At 44.4% G+C, this 20,597-nt stretch overlaps 1 protein-coding gene across 1 annotated transcript; it reads right to left on the bottom strand.

The window, feature by feature from the left end:
• Nucleotides 1–3,912: 3,912 nt before the first annotated feature.
• Nucleotides 3,913–20,283, bottom strand: chga (chromogranin A). Its single transcript, XM_078233205.1, has 7 exons — nt 19,997–20,283; nt 19,500–19,546; nt 19,267–19,360; nt 18,870–18,938; nt 16,940–17,041; nt 15,493–16,457; nt 3,913–4,397 (listed from the first exon to the last, which is right to left on the bottom strand). The coding sequence occupies exons 1-7, from the start codon at nt 20,040–20,042 to the stop codon at nt 4,314–4,316; spliced, it is 1,407 nt and encodes a 468-aa protein (XP_078089331.1). The 5' UTR covers nt 20,043–20,283; the 3' UTR covers nt 3,913–4,313.
• Nucleotides 20,284–20,597: the final 314 nt, after the last annotated feature.

Raw genomic sequence — 20,597 nt, 5'->3', positions numbered from 1 at the left:
CCCCGAGGTAGATTATATCTGTGTGATATATTTGGCCTGGTCTATGGAAGGTTGCTCATCCCATATATTGCGTGTTCTTAAAAATATCGTCTTCTTTAAATACCAAAGACAGAATTCATGAGTGGATCACATCCAGTAACAGGGATGAAGGTCAATTTATCCACCTGCTTTCTTATTCTCCAATATTGACCTTCTGTTTGGATCCAGTTATTCAATAGGATTTTCCTTCCTCTGCACAGTGTAAGCCATTGCCTGGGGATTGAAGAATCAGTGTCTATGTGATGAACATATCTGAAACATTATTATTTGCAGGCAGTTGCTCTTCTTGCGCTGCTATCGGTCTAGTGGTATTCTATGTGTGTGGCTATACGAGTGCCACAAACTATGAATAACCAACATAATGGGGAGAATTTGCCCAACTACCTGGAAGCAGGTTTTGTGTGGGTGAATGCGGGGGAGTTAAATCTCCTAAACTCGATGTTGGGTCAGGAGTCCAACATTTTCCCGCCCTCTTCCGGTTGCAGAGAGGTGTGATTGAAGGTGAGCGGGGGAACCCCCTTGGATCTGTCAAGTAAGTAATTAAGGTCGTGTTTTAACCCTCAATCTGGATTTCAGGATCAGCGACTCACCAGAGTCACGGGAGCCAGTACATGGTGGGAAGAGTTTCATTCTGACAAGCTGGGAAGGCAGCTATTCAAAGAAGCTGTTCTCTAAGAGAATGGTTCTCATTCCTTGACAAGCGATTGTTGACTGCTTGGAATGCACTTCATGTATCCAGCATTTCACTCGCCCTAAGCTACATGTCCCTGCTGCCAGCCTTCACCACCTCTGCAGCATGCCAAGAGCAGAGGCCACATTGCCACCACCATCAACTGCTTCAGCTGCAGAACCGGCTACCTTCTCCTCAGCCACATGCACCTCGATAGGGCAGAGGGGATAGACAGTGAGATCCAGTTGGAAAGAGACTAAAACTCTTAACACAGCATTTACAAAATCAGCATTCGCGGGGTGGCACTGTGGTTAGCACTTCTGCCTCACAGCGCCAGGGACCTGGGTTCGATTCCTGGCTTGGGTCACCATCTGTGCGCAGTCTGCACATTCTCCCCATGTGTGCATGGGCTTTCTCCGGGTGCTCCTGTTTCCTCCCACAGTCCGAAAGACGTTCTGGTTAGGTGCATTGGCCATGCTAAGTTCTCCCTCAATGTACCCGAACAGGGGTGGCACGGTGGCACAGTGGTTAGCATTGCTGCCTCACAGTGCTAAGGACCGGGTTTGATTCCTGGCTTGGCTCATTGTCTGTGTAGAATTTGAAAGTTCTCTCCGTGTCTGCGTGTGTTTCCTCCGGATGCTCCGGTTTCCTCCAACAGTCCAAAGATGTGCGCGTTAGTTTGATTGGCTATGGTAAATTGTCCCTTAGTGTCAGGTGGACTAGTAGGCTAAATATGAGGGGTTACGGGGAAAGGGCCTGGGTGGGATTGTGGTCGGTGCAGACTCGATGGGCTGAATGGCCTTATTCGGCACTGCAGGGATTCTATGACATAGAACAGTACAGCACAGTACAGGCCCTTCGACCCTTGATGTTGTGCCGAGCTTTGTCCGAAACCAAGATCAAGCTATCCCACTCCCTATCACTCTGATGTGCTCCACGTGCCTATCCAATAACCGCTTGAAAGTTCCTAAAGTGACCGACTCCACTATCACAGCAGGCAGGCCATTCCACACCCCAACCACTCTCTGAGTAAAGAACCTACCTCGGACATCCCTCCTTGTAGTTATGCCCCTAGTAACAGCTACATCCACCCGAGGAAATAGTCTCTGAACGTCCACTCTATCTATCCCCCTCATCATCTTATAAACCTCTATTAAGTAGCCTCTCATCCTCTTCTGCTCTAAAGAGAAAAGCCCTAGCTCCCTCAACCTTTCCTCATAAGACCTACCCTCCAAACCAGGCAGCATCCTGCTAAATCTCCTTTGCACTCTCTCCAATGCTTCCATATCCTCCTTCTAGTGAGGTGACCAGAACTGCACACAATATTCCAAATGTGGTCTCACCAAGGTCCTGTACAGTTGCAGCATAACCCCACGGCTCTTAAACTCAAACCCCTTGTTAATAAACACTAACACACTATAGGCCTTCTTCATGGCTCTATCCACTTGAGTGGCAACCTTCAGAGATCTGTGGATATGAACCCCAAGATCTCTCTGTTCCTCCACATTCCTCAGAACCCTGCCGTTGACCCTGTAAACCGCATTCAAGTTTGTCCTACCAAAATGAATCACCTCACACTTATCAGGGTTAAACTCCATCTGCCATTTTTCGGCCCAGCTCTGCATCCTATCAATGTCTCTTTGCAGCCTACAACAGCCCTCCACCTCATGCACCACTCCACCAATCTTGGTGTCATCAGCAAATTTACTGACCCACCCTTCAGCCCCCTCCTCCAAGTCATTGATAAAAATCACAAACAGCAGAGGACCAAGCACTGATCCCTGTTGTACACCGCTGGTAACTGGTCTCCAGTCTGAAAATTTTCCATCCACCACCACCCTCTGTCTTCTATGAGATACAGTAAGAAGTTTAACAACACCAGGTTAAAGTCCAACAGGTTTATTTGGTAGCAAAAGCCTTTTGCTACCAAATAAACCTGTTGGACTTTAACCTGGTGTTGTTAAACTTCTTACTGTGTTTACCCCAGTCCAACGCCGGCATCTCCACATCATGACTTCTATGAGATAGCCAGTTACTTATCCAATCGGCCAAATTTCCCTCTATCCCACACTTCCTTACTTTCTTCATGAGCCGACCATGGGGGACCTTATCAAACGCCTTACTAAAATCCATGTATACGACATCAACTGCTCTACCTTCATCACATGTCGGAGGTGCCTCAGGTGTCATGGCTGGTCGCTGCTGACACTTGCAGCCGTCTGGAACAAGGCCACCTTTCCAATGAAGCAGCTGGAAATGCGTTGCCGGGTACCCATCAGAGTCTTACCTTGTCCAGCCTCGCCTCATGACTAAATTCTCCTATTGCTAACATCTGAGAAAACCTCCTGCATTCCTTTCAGGCTCTGACTGAAAATTGGTCTGTTTCTCTCCAGAGAATCAGGCCGGTTTTTCTCTCCAGATCTTGTGACACTTTGTCAACAAAAGCAGGGGTGCATGTTTCGCGCTGTCATTCTGAGGGGTGGGGCCTAAACACGCCGGTGAAGTTGGCTGCACTGAGACCAACGCGCCATGATGGACGTGGACCAATTTACCGCACCAGCGAGGGGTGGCGAAAATCGGAAATTGCAAATTTGCCGTTGAAATTCACAATTCTTTGGGTTTTGCCAGATCTTGAGCCTCTGCCATCTTGTGCAAGTAGTGGCACGTAGCAAGAGTGTGGGCTCAAAATTGCACCCCCCCCCACCCCCGCCTCTATTTATAAACCCAATTACTTTTTAAACCACCATGTCAACTTGCCCTGCCACTTTTCAAGATTTTTGTAGATGGAGACTAAGATGGGTGGCACGGTGGCACAGTGGTTAGCACTGCTGCCTCACAGCACCAGGGACCCAGGTTCAGTTCCAGCTTCGGGTCACTGTCTGTGTGGAGTTCTCCCCATGTCTGCGTGGGTTTCCTCCGGGTGCTCCGGTTTCCTCCCACAGTCCAAAGATGCGCAGGTTAGGTTGACTGGCCATGCTAAATTGCCCCTTAGTATCAGGGGGATTAGCAGGGTAAATAGGTGGGGTTACGGGGATAGGGCCTGGGTGGGATTGTGGTCGGTGCAGACTCGATGGGCCAAATGGCCTCCTTCTGCACTGTCGGGATTCTATTGTATTCTAAAGATCTCTGTACTCATGTATATGTTTCAAACTCTGTAATTTAACTTCTTTTCAAACAAGGACGGGAAGAATAAAGCAAAGACTACGGGGTAAAAGTTGTTTTATTTTAATTACATAAATTGTATATAGAATGTACAATACAATTAGTCTGACTTGGTACAAACTTCCACCAAGTACAATAATATTTTAACTTGAGTTTCATCTCTTTTATCAGGTATTCTAAAAAGCCATAGAATTTTAAACCATAACGTTAAGTATTGCAAACAGATTCAGCTAGTGTAGGAAACAAGGTATGCCATGGGAGAACTAACTGATGTAAAATGATTAAATAAGCAAGCATTTAGCAGCACCTTGGAAAGAAAAACAGATGTAGAATGTAGATTCCTCGAAAGCATTGATGATTTTGGTGCAGTAGCTAAAATATTACTAATCAAACAAAGGTGCTGATAGTTGCTTCATTATTACTCAGCTTTGTGGCACTGGATTCAACTTCTGCGCATCTGATGTAACCTCCTTGCCATGGCTTCCAGTTCGCTTTCAATTGCTTCAAGATTCTCCATTTCTTGTTCCTGGGAAAATATTAGACATGCCTATTATTCCTGAGAGGAAGTTAAGTTTATTTATTAGTCACAAGTAAGGCTTACATTAACACTGCAATGAAATTACTGTGAAAATCCCCCAGCTGCCACACTCTGGCACCTGTTCGGGTACACTGAGCATAGCCAATTCACCTAACCTGCACATCTTTGGACTGTGGGAGGAATCCGGAGCACCCGGAGGAAACTCACACAGACATGGGAAGAACATGCAAACTCCACCCAGACAGTGACCCAAGCCAGGAATCGAACCCAGGTCCCGGGCGCTGTGTGGCAGCAGTGCTAACCACTATGCCATCGTGCTGCCCCAGAAGTTCCTGGAAGAGTGCCCAACAATCTTTTCATGGATGAAAAAGGATGATTTACATTTATATAGCTCCTTTCATGGTCTCCTTCCCTCAGGCCCAAACAGGCCCCTACTGGACACCCCACCCATCACTAAGCTCCCACTGGTTGAGTGGGCAGTGGCCACTTAAAGGCCCCAATTGGTGCAAGGGTAGGCCTTGCCTGCTGTCTGTTAAATCGCGGCCAGGTCGAGAGCGGGGGGGTGGTGTGTCAGATAGGCGGCAGGAAGGGCATCCCTGAAAGTTGGTTGGCCCCTCCATCTGCTAAACCACACGCAAGGGACCCTAAAATTATGCCCATTGTGACAGGAATGGAAGATTTGTGAAGTTGGCTCCACAAAGCCAAATTAGCATTGGTGCAATGCTGAAAGTATTTCCATCAGCACAAAGCCTGCAGTGTTAATTGAACTGTATCCTTAATCACACATTTAAAATCAGCTTCTGCATGCACGCATTCTTCCCCCTCTGAAATCACCCTGCAGCGAAGTATTGATGTGGCAAAATTGAATGGAAAATTCCAACAGAGCGATTTACAATTAAAACTGATGATGGAAATGGGTGGCAGAGTGGTTAGCACTGCTGCCTCACAGCTCCAGGGGCCAGGATTCGATTCCCTACTTGGGTTCGATTCCCGACTTGGGTCACTGTCTGTGTGGAATTTGTACATTCTCCCCGTCTTTGCGTGGGTTTCCTCTGGGTGGTTCCGGTTTCCTCCCACAGTCCGAAAGATGTGCGGGTTAGGCAGATTGGCCATGATAAATTAACCCTTAGTGTCCCGGGATGTGATAGGTTAGAGGGATTAGCAGGGTAACTAAGTGGAGGATAGGGCCTGAGTGGGATTGTTGTCCGTGCAGACTCGATGGGCCGAACGGCCTCCTTCTGCACTGTCGGGATTCTATGATTTCTAAAAAATACGATCAAAAATTGTGAGAGTGGAAAATCAGTTTTATGGACAGGAAATACATACTTCTTAAATCATGAATAAATATCAATAAATCTTTTTCTTAGAAAGTGCAGTACTATGTACTTGATGAAGATTGAAAGATCATTTGTTCTGATAAAACATTTATACATTCTGATCAAATTTGATGCAATAAGATTTTCAGGTAGTCTTTGAAACAAAATATCTACTTTCCATTATTGTATAAAATCCTGAATTGTCAGCTTCAGTTTGCAGTTAATACACTGAATGGACTCGGGGCGTGCTTGGAAGACTTGACCAGTCAAACGTATATAAAAATAGCAAAATTGGAGTTGATCCGTATAAGAAGAGAATGATTTGTAGTCTTAGTATCAAATTTATGCCAATTTACTCCCAAAATATACTGCTATTTTATTTACTTCAGTTAAGCTTTGGGCAAGCAATTGTACTTCGACTGGATTGAGGAACAGTAAGAAGTCTCACAACACCAGGTTAAAGTCCAACAGGTTTATTTGGAATCACGAGCTTCCAGAGCTCCTTCATCAGGTGAGTCACTCACGCTGCTGGTGGGGACAGAAGCTATTGAGGCCCCCCCGTGTGAGGTTGGGGGCAAGGGGGTGCTGCCTGGGCAGTGCCAGCCCGGAACTCTGGCACTGCCTATGGGGCATATTGGCACTCCTCACTATGCACATTGGCACTATCCACTGGTGCCAAGGGGGCGGGGCCTATTGGGGGTAATTGTGAGGCGATGTTCGCTGCCACCCACTCTGCAAGTGGGATCGGTGGGAGGAGGCGATCGGGGCTGGTCATGGGGGGGGGGGGGGGGGTGGTGGGGGGTATATCGGGGCTGACCCAGGGGGTGGGGTCCAGTAGGCCAGCGATCATGGGGGTTGTCAGGAAGGCCAGCGATTGGGAGGCGGGGGGGGGAGGGGGGGGCAGTGCGCATGTGCCAATCTTCGCACTGATAGATCGGTGCATGTGGCGTGGCCCGCTCAGCACTCTGCCGCTGGCCTCTCGGGTGGGAATAGGCCCGGCCTGCCACCTTTCAGAGTGAATCACGCAGAGGCACTCTGCATTGCTCAAAGTGAGGGAGATTTGTTCGATTAAGTACACCCAAAATCAGGCGGGAAATACTCCCATTTTGTTTTGGGAGAATCCCGGCCTTTGTCTTACATCAGCTCAGTACATCAAATTACATTCGCCATTATTGAAACTCTCAGTGAATGAAGGGTTGACACTGCATTGTCGTGCAAACCACGCCATCTTGGACGCATTATCCACAAGCAATAGAATGAAGTAAAGTGGAGGTACAGCGATTGGAAATGTCTCATTATCGACTGGATGTATGTAATCACACTCATTGCCTTCAAAAATTTTAAAATTAATTGTTAGGAGCTATAGTCCATAAAAGACATGAGATAACGTGCCACATCAGACTTTATTGTGGAAAATAAAAGCTCATGATGTAGGGGGTAACATATTGGCATGGGCTGAAGATCGACTAGCTAACAGGAAACAGATAATTGGCATAAAAGGGTCATTTTCTGGTTGGCAGAGTGTGCCACAGGGATCAGTGCTGGGGCCTCAACTTTTTACAATTTACATGAATGACTTGGATGAAGTGACTTGAAGGTGTGGTCACTAAATTTGCTGATGACATGAAGATAGGTAGGAAAGTAAATTGTGAAGAGGACGCAAAGAGGTTACAAAGGGACATAAGTAGGTTAAGTGAGTGGGCAAAGATGTGGCAAATGGAGTATAACGTAGGCAAATGTGAAATTGTCCATTTTGGCAGGTAGGATAAAAAAGAAACTAATTATCTAAATGGTGAGAGATTGTAAAGCTCTGAGGTGCAGAGAGATCTGGGTGTCCTCGTGTTTGAATCACAAAAGGCTAATGTACAGGTACAGTAAGCAATTAGGAAATCTAATAGATGGTTATTGTTTATTGTGAGGGGAATTGATTACAAAAGTAGGGAGGTTATGCTTAGGTTATATATAGGCACTGCTGAGACCACATCTGGAGTATAGTGTACAGTATTGGTCGTCTTATTTAAGGAAAGATGAGTGGCACAATGGTTAGCACTGCTGCCTCACAGTGCCAGGGACCTGGCCTCGGGTGACTGCCTGTGTGGAGTTTACACGTTCTCCCCATGATTGCGTGGGTTTTCTCCGGGTGCTCCGGTTTCCTCCCACAGTCCAAAGACATGCAGGTTAGGTGGATTGGCCATGCTAAATTGCCACTTAGTGTCAGGGGGATTAGCGGGGAAAATATGTGGGATTATGGAGATAAGGCCTGAATGGGATTGTGGCCAAATGGCCGCCTCCTGCACTGTAGGGATTCTATGATGATGCTGGTGTTGTTATAAAGTGGTTTTGTTTTGCACCAAAGCTGTAGTTAAAGTGTTAATGCAGCCAGCAACTGGGGCCCGGGGCTCAACCTGATACCAGGACAAAGTGAAATGATTTGGTAGTCTCACTCCACTTTGCTACAGAGGCACTCTGAGCCACAATGCTAGGTTTATATCTTGCAAGTTTAGCACTGATGGAAAGCTAAAAGTATTTTCCATTTACACAAAACTGGCAGCGTTAATTGGACTGTATTCTTAATCACATCAGGTTCTGTGTGCACACAATCTGCCTCCGTAAAATGATGTGCACTTTGTGCTCCGATTGATGTTACGCTTCACTGTAGCACCTCACTGTGTGCAGCTTGCCACAGTTATGAAGCCAGTGAGGCTGAAAATCCTTCAATTATAATATTTTAAACACGCCCATGTTATTTATTGCATGTTTGTATGCCTATTTTGTGAGTAAAATACATATGTCAGTGATTTATTGAAAATAAAATGGATATGAACTCTGCATCATTTGCTGTTAACCTGGCATTGTATCAGGCAATGGTTTATGTCAATCCCGGTGTCTATTGTCCTTCCAGTACGTGTGCTTTCTGGGTGGAAAGCACCTCAGATGAATCACCACATGGGCATCTAAACTATACAGATCAAGAAAGGCGCCAGGTTCAATTATTGGTCTCCAGTGTTAGCTGATCATGGTCAAGTTAATGGTCTGGGCTACGACAATTGGCCTTAATGATAATCATTTCTGCTCCTGATCACTATCCATGTTGGACATGCCTATTTGTGAACATCAACTGAAGAGAATATCAGCCTGGTCGCATTGCTTCCATGGACAAAAGACCCAGTGCAATGTAACCTTCCTCCAGGGGGACTTAAAAACTTGAGAGGGGACAACTTGAATAAACTACAGAGGCATGTAAATAATATTTCTTGGCAAAGGTGATGTTGGCCTCTTGCCCATCCCCCATGCTCAATGCTCCAGTGGTGGCAGCCATGATTTCAGCTGCCTCGGCACTAAGCTCTGGGCTTCCCTCCTTAAAACCACCTCTCTCTCCGACTGTAAGACATTCTTTCAAACCTACCTCTTTAACCATGCTCCCAGGGCTAATATTTCCTTATGTGGCTATACATCACAATTTGTTTGATAAGGTTCTTGCAAAGTGTTTTTGGGCTGTTTTACTATACAAACAGTTCAGGTTGAATCCCCTTACCAGCTGCGGTAGTGCATGGTGGACTGCCCCATTGCCTTATCCCACATTTGCAGAGTGGTGCCTCTCAAATGGAGAGAGGTGGCTTTGGTCCTTTGTGGACTATTGCTAATGACCTTATCTTACAATTCTGAAGATGCTATATCAATGCAAACTGTTATTGTTTAAAGTTTTAGAAGTCTATTTATTAGTGTCACAAGTAGGCTTACATTAACACTGCAATGAAGTTACTGTGCAAATCTCCTAGTCGCCACACTCCGGGTACACTGAGGGAGAATTTAGCATGGCCAATGCATCTAACTAGCACGTCTTTCGGACTGTTCGAGGAAACCGGAGCACCCGGAGGAAACCCACGCAGTCACAGGGAGAACGTGCAGACTCCGCACAGACAGTGACCCAAGCTGGGAATCGAACCCAGGTTCCTGGCGCTATGAGGCAACAGACTCCGCACAGACAGTGACCCAAGCTGGGAATCGAACCCAGGTTCCTGGCGCTATGAGGCAACAGACTCCGCACAGACAGTGACCCAAGCTGGGAATCGAACCCAGGTTCCTGGCGTTGTGAGGCAGCAGTGCTAACCACTGGGGCCACTGTGCTGCCCTATTGATAAACATGACCGAATGGGAGACCATCAACAACTGACCCCTGTTTTTTGTCATTATCAGTTTCACTTTTCAAACTACACAACTGACCTTGATATATATAGCTGCTATGTTCTAAAATTTAAAGAAAAACCGCATCAACACTTTGATGCCACCTTGTAAAGCCCATCTCATGATTCCGTACACATAAATCAGTATTCGACAACTCCTGCCCATCACCAGTTCACCTGAACTAAATCTACTGCTATTATTAATAACTTCTCTTCTAGTCCACTATATCTTTGTGTGGTTCTGTGGGTTAGCCAACGCCATCGTTACCACCCGACATGGAGTGACCAGCTACCACATTAAGGGTACGTGGCAATAAGATGAAGACTTCAGTAAACCTCCACAGGTAAACAAAACTGAACTGATGTCCTTGACAGCACTGAGTGTTCACGCTTTTCTCTCACTATGGATATAGTTTGAACCCCCTCACTGTTCAATGGTAATGGTTACTATCTTTAGAAATGGCTTAACTCACTTAATAAATTGGTTATTATTCTTAGAATAATATGTAGAGGGTAAAGTGACCTACTTTAGCTAGTCAACCCATGTGTTTTTTTTAAATAATTGCTAGCTTCTATTGCAAATGAATGCATGATAGATTGTAATCAAATATTTCTACTTTTGTGTGCGGGGAAAAGCGTTTCCCATTATAATCTAAATAAAATAGCAATATTAAGCCTTTAGATTAAAATATTTATTTACTGTGGCTACTTTAACTTTTATCACTTGTATTCAGTGTTTTGTACATGATTCTACCTGAGTCAATGATATTGGATTTCTTAACCTCACTCAGTCTTTTCACTATACTTCTATTCCAATTATTTTCCCACACCTAGTGGTGCACTGAGACAGATTTGCCATCTGTTTCCATAGCTAGTAATTCCCGGAACAGGTCGCTAGTCTGTCACCAGAGGCTTATAGCTTGAGGAGTGCCACTCCATATCAAGCATGGCTGACCAGGAGTCTTTCCCGTTCTTACCGCCAACCATTGGTGCGTCTGGAAGGATTTGCAGGTTGACACTCAACCTGTTTGACTGTGTTATGAATACACCTTCCTTGCCCATCAAGTCCTGGGGTAGGATTCTAACCCGGAGCTTCTGGCTCAGAGGCAGAGGCCCTACTGACTGCACTACAACTCCTCCTACCTCTATTTATGCATTACTGCTTATAGGTATGCCCAGTCACTTATATTATTTATGGAATTCACAATGTTAATTCTTGCCACGCCACGTTATGCTTGTAATGATCTAAGATGCCTGCATGTGGTGTCTTAATAGGATTTTGCATTTATTGCACTTGAACCCTGCTCACACTTGCAGTCGTAAAAACACATGATTCTGTAAACCCTATTGAAATGTTTGGGTTGAGTCTACCTGCAACTCTGTGTTCTGTCCATTGGTTGCCACATGGAACCCTCCTACTCTCGAGTCCGATTGGTGTCCATGTTGCTAGCTTGTGCAGTTAAGTCATTGCCCGTATTTAGAATTGACAATTATCTGCTGGTGGTTTCATGCTCTATCGCCTCCCCAACCTATAACCTTGCTTTACCTTCCCCATTGCTTGTACCTTCATCTTCTGGCCTCCAATGCTTTAATATTTCCTTGTCCTTCTTACACTTGTCACTGACAGTCTTATCCTGGTTTTCCTAAAGGGTGAATTTAATCTTGACCTGTGCCCCCTCAAGCCCATTCAATACCATGGAACGTCTGCTGGTAAAAGCAAATTGCTTGGGATACTCATTTCCTAATAGCTTGTGCCATTGGGGAGGGTTTAATCTAACTTGGCAGGGGTGTGGGAACCTGGAGATAATACCAGAGAGGAATAACAAGGCACACAGACTATTGGAAAGAAAGATAGTACCAAAATGTACACATTCTGCACTCTCTCCTTTCCTTCTCGCCTATGTACTCTATGCACAGTATACTTTGTCCGCATGGCGCGCAAGAAACAATACTTTTCACTGTATACTTATACATGTCACAATAAAAAATCACATCAAAATAAAGAACAATAAGTTAATAGGTGGGGTCAGAGTAAGGGAGAAAATAATAAAGTCTAAATCAGGGCTATGGTGCATGTATGTCACTGCACGAAGGGGGGTAAATCGGATTGGTCAGCGACAGGGACAGATAGCCATTTGTGACTATAACAAGGGCCTGGCTCAAAGGGCAGGCATTAAATTTCCTGGATACAAAGTGTTCAGGAAAGATAGGCAAAGGGATTAAAAAGTTGGAGGAATGGTGGTATTGATTAGGAAGAACATTTCAGTGCTGGAGAAAGAGAATGTTTGGAAGGGTGAAAGATCTGAATTAATTTGACTGCAGCTAAGGAACACAAAAGGTGCAATGACATTACTTGGTGTAATCCACAGGCCACTTATATAATCTGGAAGCATGCAGAGGAACACATTTGCAAGGAAATTACAGGGAGGTGCAACATTTTTAGATTGCCTATAATAGGGCACTTTAGTTATCCAGATATAGACTGGGATAGTAGTAGTGTGAAGGGCAAGAAGAGGCAAGAGTTTCCATAATGTACTCAGGAAAATTTTCGACAGCAAAATTTTTCCAGTCCAATCAGAAAGGAAGCACTGCTGGACCTGGCTCTTGGGAATGAGGTGGATCAAGTGTCAGTGGGAGAACATTTAGGGGATGGTGATCATTATATCATCAGGTTTAGGATGACTCTGGAAAAGGGCAAAGAACAATCTAGAGAGAGTATTATTAACTGGGGAAAGTTAACCTCAATGAGGTAAGAATAGATCTGGGCTAAATAAACTGGAGTCAAAGTGAACAGGAAGCACAATAGCCGAACAATGGACTAACTTCACAAAAGAGGTGGTTCAGGCACAATCAATGTATATTCCCTCAAAAGGGAAAGATTGGACAAACAAAACTAGAGCTCCCTGGATGACAAAAGAATGAAAAAAAGGGGTAGGAAATAAGATAAAGAAAAGGTGCGGTTATGACAGATGTCAAGTGGCAAATACAATCGAAAATCAAGCTGAATATAGAAGATTCAAAGGGGAAGTGAAAAAGCAAATAATCGAAACAAAGCGGGAGAATGGATAGAGACAGACAGCAAACATAAAAGGGAATCTCAAAGTCTTTAGGCGTATAAATAGTAAAAACAGTAATATAAGCAATGGGGCCAATTAGGGGTCAAAAAGATATTTGTGCATGGAGGTAGAGGAAATAGCAGAGTATTAAATGAATATTCACTTATTTGTGTCACAAGCCGGCTTACAGTAACACTGCAATGAAGCTACTGTGAAAATCCTCTCGTCGCCACACTCCTGTTCGGGTACACTGAGGGTGAATTTAGCACGGCCAATGCACCTAACCAGCATGTCTTTTGGACTGTGGGAGAAAACTGGAGCACCCGGAGGAAACCCATGCCGACACGGGGAGAACATGTCTAAATTTCAAGTTGATAAAGCACCAGGATTGGATGAGATGCATTTGAGGATACGGAGGGAAATTAACACGGAAATTGCAGAAGCACTGACTGTAATCTTTCAGTCTTCCGTAGACTCGGGTGATGCCAGAGGACTGAAGAATTACAAACATTAAACAATTGTTCAAAAACATGGTGTAATGATAAGCCTAGCAACCACAGACTAGTCAGTTTAACTTCAGTGGTGGGGAAACTTCTAGACAAAATAATCTGGGGCAAAGTTACTAGTCACATGGATAAATGTAGGTTAATTAAGGAAATCCAGTATGGATTCCTTAAGTGTAAATCATGTTTAAATAACTTGCTGGAGTTTTTGGAAGAGGTAACAGGGAGTGTCAATAAGGGTAACGCGGTTAATGTGGTCTACATGAACTTCCAAAAGGCATTTGATACAGTGCCACATAACAGACTTGAGAAAAATTTTAACTGGTGGAATAGGGACAGTCGCAATATGGAATTGGCTGAGAGGCAGGAAATAGAGGAATGGTTAAAGGATGTTTTTCAAGCTGGACGAAGGTTTGTTGCGGACCAAGGGTCGGTGTTGGGATCCTTGCTTTCCCCGATGTATATTAATGACATAGACCTTGGTGTACAGGACACCATTTCAAAGTTTGTGGATAATATGAAACTTGGAAGCATTGTGAACTGTGAGAAGGATAGCGTAGAACTTCAAAAGGACGTAGACAAGTTGGTGGAATGTGCAGACAAATGGCAGTCACTGGCAGCTAATATAAAGGGGAATCCCATGTGGTAAAAAGAGGAGTAAGGCTGATAAGGGTCCAAAAAGACGATTTACACATGGAGGCAGAGACTGTAACTGAGGTATTAAATTAATACTTTGCATTGTCATTACCAAGGAAGAAGATGGAACAAGTGGAAGTTCAATGTGGAGAAATGTAAATGATTCATTTTGGAAGGAAAAACATGGAGAGACAAGTTAAAAAGTACAATTCTAAAGGGTGTAAGAGCAGAGGAACGTTTGTGGTTATATGTATGTCATTGAAGGTGGCAGGACAGGTTGAGAAAATGGTTAATAAAGCATACAGTATCCAAAGCTTTATTAATAATGTTACAGAGTACAAGACCAAGGAGGCCATGTTGAACTTGTACAAGATACTAGTTTGGCCTCCGTTTGAGTATGGCATCCAGCTCTGGGTGCCACACTTTAGAAAGGATGTGAAGGCATTGGAGAGAACGCAGAAAATGTTCAAGGGAATGGTTCTAGGAATGAGAAACGTCAGTTATGAAAATAGATTGGAGTAGTTAGGGCTATTTTTCTTGGAGAGGAGAAGCCTGAGAGAGATTTGATTGATGTATTCAAAATCATGAGGTGTCTGCGCAGAGTAGATAGGGAGAAATTGTTCTCACTTGTGAAAGGGTCAAGAATGAGAGGGCACAGATTTAAATGTATTTGGCAAAAGAAGCAAAAAGCGACATGAGTTTTCAACCTGCGAGTGGTTAAGGGCTAGAATGCACTGCCTGAGAGTGTGGTGGAAGCAGGTTCAATTAAAACATTCAAAAGGGAATTAGAATATTACCTGAAAAGGAAGAATGTGCGTTGCTGCTGTGAGAAGGTGGGAGAATGATACTAAGCAAATGGTTCATTTGGAGAGCCGATGCAGACACGATGGGCTAAAAGGCCTCTTTCTGCACTGTGACAATTCTACAACACTACTCTCATTGTAAAATACCATTCAGCATCTGGGGAATACACTGGAAGAGCAGACTGATCACCCATGAGAAACCCACATGATTTCCATTGATTTCCAAAATACACAACCCATATGTGCTGGCTGGGCAATGCCACATGAACCCTACTAATAACGATCTAGACAGATAAACATGTCTTGCTTCTGTTCTGAGTCTGTCATGCTCCAAAGCATCATAACGAAAGACAGCTATTGCCTTGATGAGCTGGCTTCTCCCCATGGGTAGCGATTCGGGACTTACAATAGTTGTGAATCTACAGAAGGGCCCCTCACCACCCCACCCCAGAGGGACACAGTGGCTTACAGAAACTAAGAGATAACACATCCTTAGCAGCTCACCTTCACAACTATGATTCAGATCACCACCAATGGAACGCACCAGAGTAGACCAAGTTAAAATAAACTTAAAATGACACAAACCTCATTTTTCCTATTGGCACTTCCCTCCTCCTCTTTCTCTTTTTTATCTTCAATTTCGAGCCTTTTCCGCACCGGATATGACAGAATGGGTTTCTTCTTCCTAATATCTTCCTCAGAGTGAGATCTTCTGTTCCCCCGTGGGTATTGGAAATGACTCCATTTGTTGTGCAGTTTGGGGTTTCCAGGTTCTGAAAATTTACCTTTGTTCTCTAACACACCTCTGTCTTCGTCACTCATTTCTCCACGTTTTTTTGAGTTCTGCTCTGGGGCCTCACTCACCTTCTTCCATTTTCTTCTCTCTTCCCTCTCTTCTTCAGATAACCCGTCCTTTTCATCACTGATATTTGAGTATTCATCCCCTTCCAAATCTTCATCCTCTGAATTCTGGTGACTCATGTTGTTCTCACTGGCCCTGATTTCTTCTTCTGAGACCGTCCCTTCCCCCTCCAGCTCTAAAAGCTCCTTATCTTCACTTTGGTTTCTGTCCACTTCTCTGGTCTCTCCAACTTCTTCCGAACGTTCGTCGTCATTAGCTAACTCCTCATTCTTATTGTCGTTGTAATCGCTGTGGTCTTCTTCATCATCCTCTTCCTCACTCTCCTTGCTTTGACCTTCATCCACTTCCTCTTCCTGGGTGTATCCACCTTCACTTTGCTCACTTTCTTCTGGACTTCGCTCCTCGTTTCGACTCTGATCCTGGGACTGCTCCACAACAGACTCCTCTTCAGAGGAGCCATTCTTCATCGACTCATCTCTTACTGCATCTTCCTTTTCCGCTGCCACATCTCTACTGTCAGCTGCATCGCTGCTTGAATCGGTAGTTTTATCCTTCATGGTCAGGAAGCTGTATCCACTTACATTTGGCTGCGTCCCCTCTATGCTGTCCTGCTGCTCTTTATCCTTTATTTCCAATATCTCAGCAGATGATCCTTGCTGTTCCTCTGCATGGATCTCGTGTGATTTATCTGCAGAGCAATCAATACAGCGAGTGAACTTTCAAGAATTAATTTTGATTAATTGCTGTCACAATAACAGTCAGGTACAAACATTTCTTGTTCAAACACTGATTTCTAAAGAGAACAAAGACAGACTAAAGCTCGCTGCATGATCACTTAATGAGTATCATTATGTTAAATTAATACTACTTCCATTTTTTTAAATCATGGCACAGAGAGCAATCTATACATAGTAACTGTGCAAATCGGAAAATCGCTGATACCATCTTTATGCAATGTAATCTATTTTAATCAGTTTCTGCTGTCGTCAGTGATCTGATTCTGTAAACTAAAATTGCTGTAACATGCAACTAGATTCTGGCAACGTGCCACAAATATTATCAGCCAACGTTACATTATTTCCAAACAGCTAGATGGTCTGCAACTGAATAGGCTTTTGGATTACATCAGATCTCTACATCAAGGATTAGATGGGTTACCTCTACACTAACCTGCTGATGTTTTCTTTTTGTCATTGTGACTCCTGAGCGCAACAGCTAAGTTGTCTTTGAAATCAATACTCTGCTTTTCCTGTAGCTCTTTCTCATTGGCCCCTGCACCAAAATTGTAAAGAAAATGCATTATTGGAATAAAGTAATGAACCTTATGATCTTATCCAGATCTTTGGATTATTTTGGAGGGGGGGTGGGGTGCTTGAGTGTATCAATATTATGTCCAATATTAAGTGCACACACTCCTTAGTCCAAAGGCAAAAAGCTTAGAGACATCCTCTTTGACATGACCTCATTTGCTGTGCCCTTGATTTTATCAGATTCGAATATTTTGTGTTCACCTTGAGGGTGGCATTACTTGTAACTTATTATGTCTTTAGTTAATTTAGAGCATCACAGTAACCAAAGAAGGTCCTCTATTACTGACTATCAGGTTTCAATAGTGTTAATGGAGACGTCTTCATTAGGTACAATCTTCCTTATAACATTAGATCTACATCTGTGTGGTTAATTGTACTGACTGTGCTGGGAAGTATGAATGACTGAATTGATATGGCAAAAGGTGGCTCAGCATCTCAAACATTGCTGGCTGTTTTGAAATATTGATCTACGTTGTTGAAATTAATCCTCTGAGCCTGCACCCTGACAGTTAGAATGGGCGTGGTTGGAGTTTCAGCCGTGGTAGTTGTGCAACTGTGGGATGGTACGGTGACACAGGGACCCAGGTTCAATTCCAACCTTGGGTGGTTGTCTGTGTGGAGTTTGCATGTTCTCCCTGTGCCTGTGTGGATTTCTCCGGGTTCCTCCCACACTCCAATGATGTGCAGGTTAGTTGGACTGGCCATGCTAAATTGTCCCTTAGTGTACAAAGATGTCTAAGTTAGATGGATTAACCACGGTGAATGTGAAGTGTTACGGGAATAGGGCGGGGGGTGGTGTGGGGTGGGGGAGGGCCTGGATAAGACACACTGTCCGAGAGTCAGTGCAGACTTGATGGGCCGAATGCTCTCCTTCTGCACTGTAGGGATTCTATGATTCACTGTTTTAGCTGTTGAGACCCCAGCAACTCTGCCACAATGTCTCTAAACGTTTTGCCTTTGGGCTAAGGAGAGCGTGTGCACTTAGTATTGGGCAGACAGATTTTCAGATTCCTCAGTGGCTTGATTGGGAATTTCTAACTATACTCCCCTGTGCTAGCAATCTAAAAAACTTCTTCAACGTTAGTCTCTAACCCACTATGGCAGTTTCTCCAGAGCTTTAGCGAAACCTGATTTCATTGGGGTCCAATGCACATCTGGGTCAAGTTTGATTGAAACTGGGTAATTTTTCCACAATACATAGAATCCCTACCGTACAGAAGGAGGCCATTTGGCCCATTGAGTCTATACCGACCACAATCCCACCCAGGCCCTATTCCCCTCTCCCTCATTTACCCTGCTAATCCCCCTGACAGTAGAATCAATTTAGCATGGCCAATCCACCTAACCCCCACATCTTTGGATTGTGAGAGGAAACTGGAGCACCCAGAAGAAACCCATGCAGACACGGGGAGAACGTGCAAACTCCGCACAGACAGTGACCCGAGGCCAGAATTGAACTCTGGTCCCTGGCGCTGTGAGGCAGAAGTGCTAACCACTGTGCTACCGAGCCACCCTATGTACAGAAAGAGATGGTAGCAGTCACTGCAACTTGTAATAAGAGGTTTTAACTATATGAAGGTAACATTCATTACAGGGATCCAACTGTAGCAAAACTTATTTTTTTCTTCCAATTAGCGTGGGGGCAGAAAATATGCAGAGTTTATGGAGAAAGTGGGTCCTGTACCGTGAGTGTCAGATTGTATACAGCCGGCAAGTATGGCATTATCTCAGACCCTCACTTTAAGCATTACAAGTCTCCAGCCTTACAGTTACAGAAACTGGGACAATACCTTCAGCGGCAATGTCTTGCAATTCTCGTAGAAGATTCTGATGTCGAAGGATAGAGATGATTCTCTCATCTGCACAGAATAGGAAAGCTAATCAGTATTAAAATCCAGGACTGTGACCGCTTGTCCTAGTTTGCGTGTTCATGGCATAATGGCCTGTAGATTTCAATCAGTTAAACTGTAGTTACATATATGTATATATATTTTAAAAATCTTACACCAAGATTAAACATGTTCTAACCTCATAACGATTAATTAATTTCCACAGTGGGGATAAAACAGTTTGCTTTTTTCCCCGAAAGGGAAGCATTTTGGAAAGTGATATTCACGCTGGAAATGAAGTGGATTTCACAATTAACTTAAGAAGGAGAGAGAATTAAATGTGATGAAATCAGCCTACCTCCCCTGAGGACATCGAAGCATTGCTGGCTGATTGGTAAAGGGCTGGGTTTGGACAGGCTGTCGGAGATGACCTCTACCACACATTTCATCACCTAGACAGAGCAGAGGTATGCGTTAGGTGTTGTTTTGGGGATAAGTTCCCATCCTTTAAACACCCCCAAGGGGAAAGGCGTCTGAGGTCAGGAAGAGGTTGAACAACAACCGGCGCGGAGGACTAGCTCTCTCTCTTACCTTGGCGTCGCCTTGCGATTGCTCCTTGGGCACAGGAGAGGAGGAAGCTGGAACAGACAGAGAGAGATATAAAACACACACACAAAACGGGAATTGGCCATGTGAGAGGGGAATTTCTGCATTGGGGGGAGGGAGGGGAGGGGACCCGAGGGTCAAGAATTGGAGTTTCGAAAGAGCGAGATAAAGTAATTTCTTATTTGCACTGTATTATTACAAGAATTAACCATCTGGAAGTCATTCGCGACAAAGTGGGTAGGTGGTGGTGGCTCCGGATTGCACTTGGAGCGAGGAGAGATGGCCAGCTCCCCTTATCTCTCTCTGTCTCTATTCTCCTCTGTCCTTGGTACTGAAAGGGTCATTTCCCTCTCTACACAACTCCTGATAGCGAACCACTTATTCTCTCTCTCTCTCTATATATATATATATAACATCAAATCACGGTATATCTAAGAGACCAAAGCGATATCCAGAAAGAGGAAATATTTAAGCGTTCTTACCTTGCATCACAAGTAACAGAAAAGTGAAAAATCCCAGTGCTATCATCTTTTCCCCCTCCCTTGCAGGATGTGAGTATTCTTAACAGGTAAAGCAAAAACAAAACAAACCCAGACCGTGTTTTCTATTAAAGCAAGCCCCCCCTTCCCCCTTCAAGAATTAAAAAATAAAGGAGAGGAGAATCTCCGCTGTCTTGTTGGGGCTGGAGGTTGTAGAGCTGGTTACACTGGAGTGGAGCTGAGCTGAGCTGAGCTGCCTGACTGCTGCAAGATTCCTGCTGACAGCATGAACTGCAGCAGTAGCAACCCCAGCTTTAAACCCCAGCAAGCCGGATGTGACATCGAGAGGAATCAAGTCAAATCCCAGCACCGTTCCCCCATCAGAGCCAATCTAGGTGAGCAAAAAAAAACCCTACCTACCTGGCATTCAAAACGGTCCTGTTCTGATCCTGGCACGCACAAGGCTCCCAGGATAATTAATAATTGCTCAGCGTCAGTTCCAACATTGTGCAAGTGATGGCTTGTTAGCTCAGAAGGGAATTTTTAAAAAAGTCTACAGTTGTCTGAAGGATTCACCGTAAGTGCCAGCTCTAATGAAGTGTCA

This window comes from Mustelus asterias, chromosome 18 (assembly GCF_964213995.1).
Source record: "Mustelus asterias chromosome 18, sMusAst1.hap1.1, whole genome shotgun sequence".
NCBI lineage: Eukaryota > Metazoa > Chordata > Chondrichthyes > Carcharhiniformes > Triakidae > Mustelus > Mustelus asterias.
Note: the sequence above shows the minus strand (reverse complement) of the source record. Positions and strands in the feature narration are given on the sequence as shown.

Coding starts and splice junctions, on each gene's coding strand:
- chga (XM_078233205.1), bottom strand. CDS start 20,042: ATGATAGCACTGGGATTTTTCACTTTTCTGTTACTTGTGATGCAAG. Junction 19,547..19,996: donor TCTGTTACTTGTGATGCAAG/GTAAGAACGCTT, acceptor TGTCTGTTCCAG/CTTCCTCCTCTCCTGTGCCC. Junction 4,398..15,492: donor GTGCCAATAGGAAAAATGAG/GTTTGTGTCATT, acceptor ATATTTTCCCAG/GAACAAGAAATGGAGAATCT.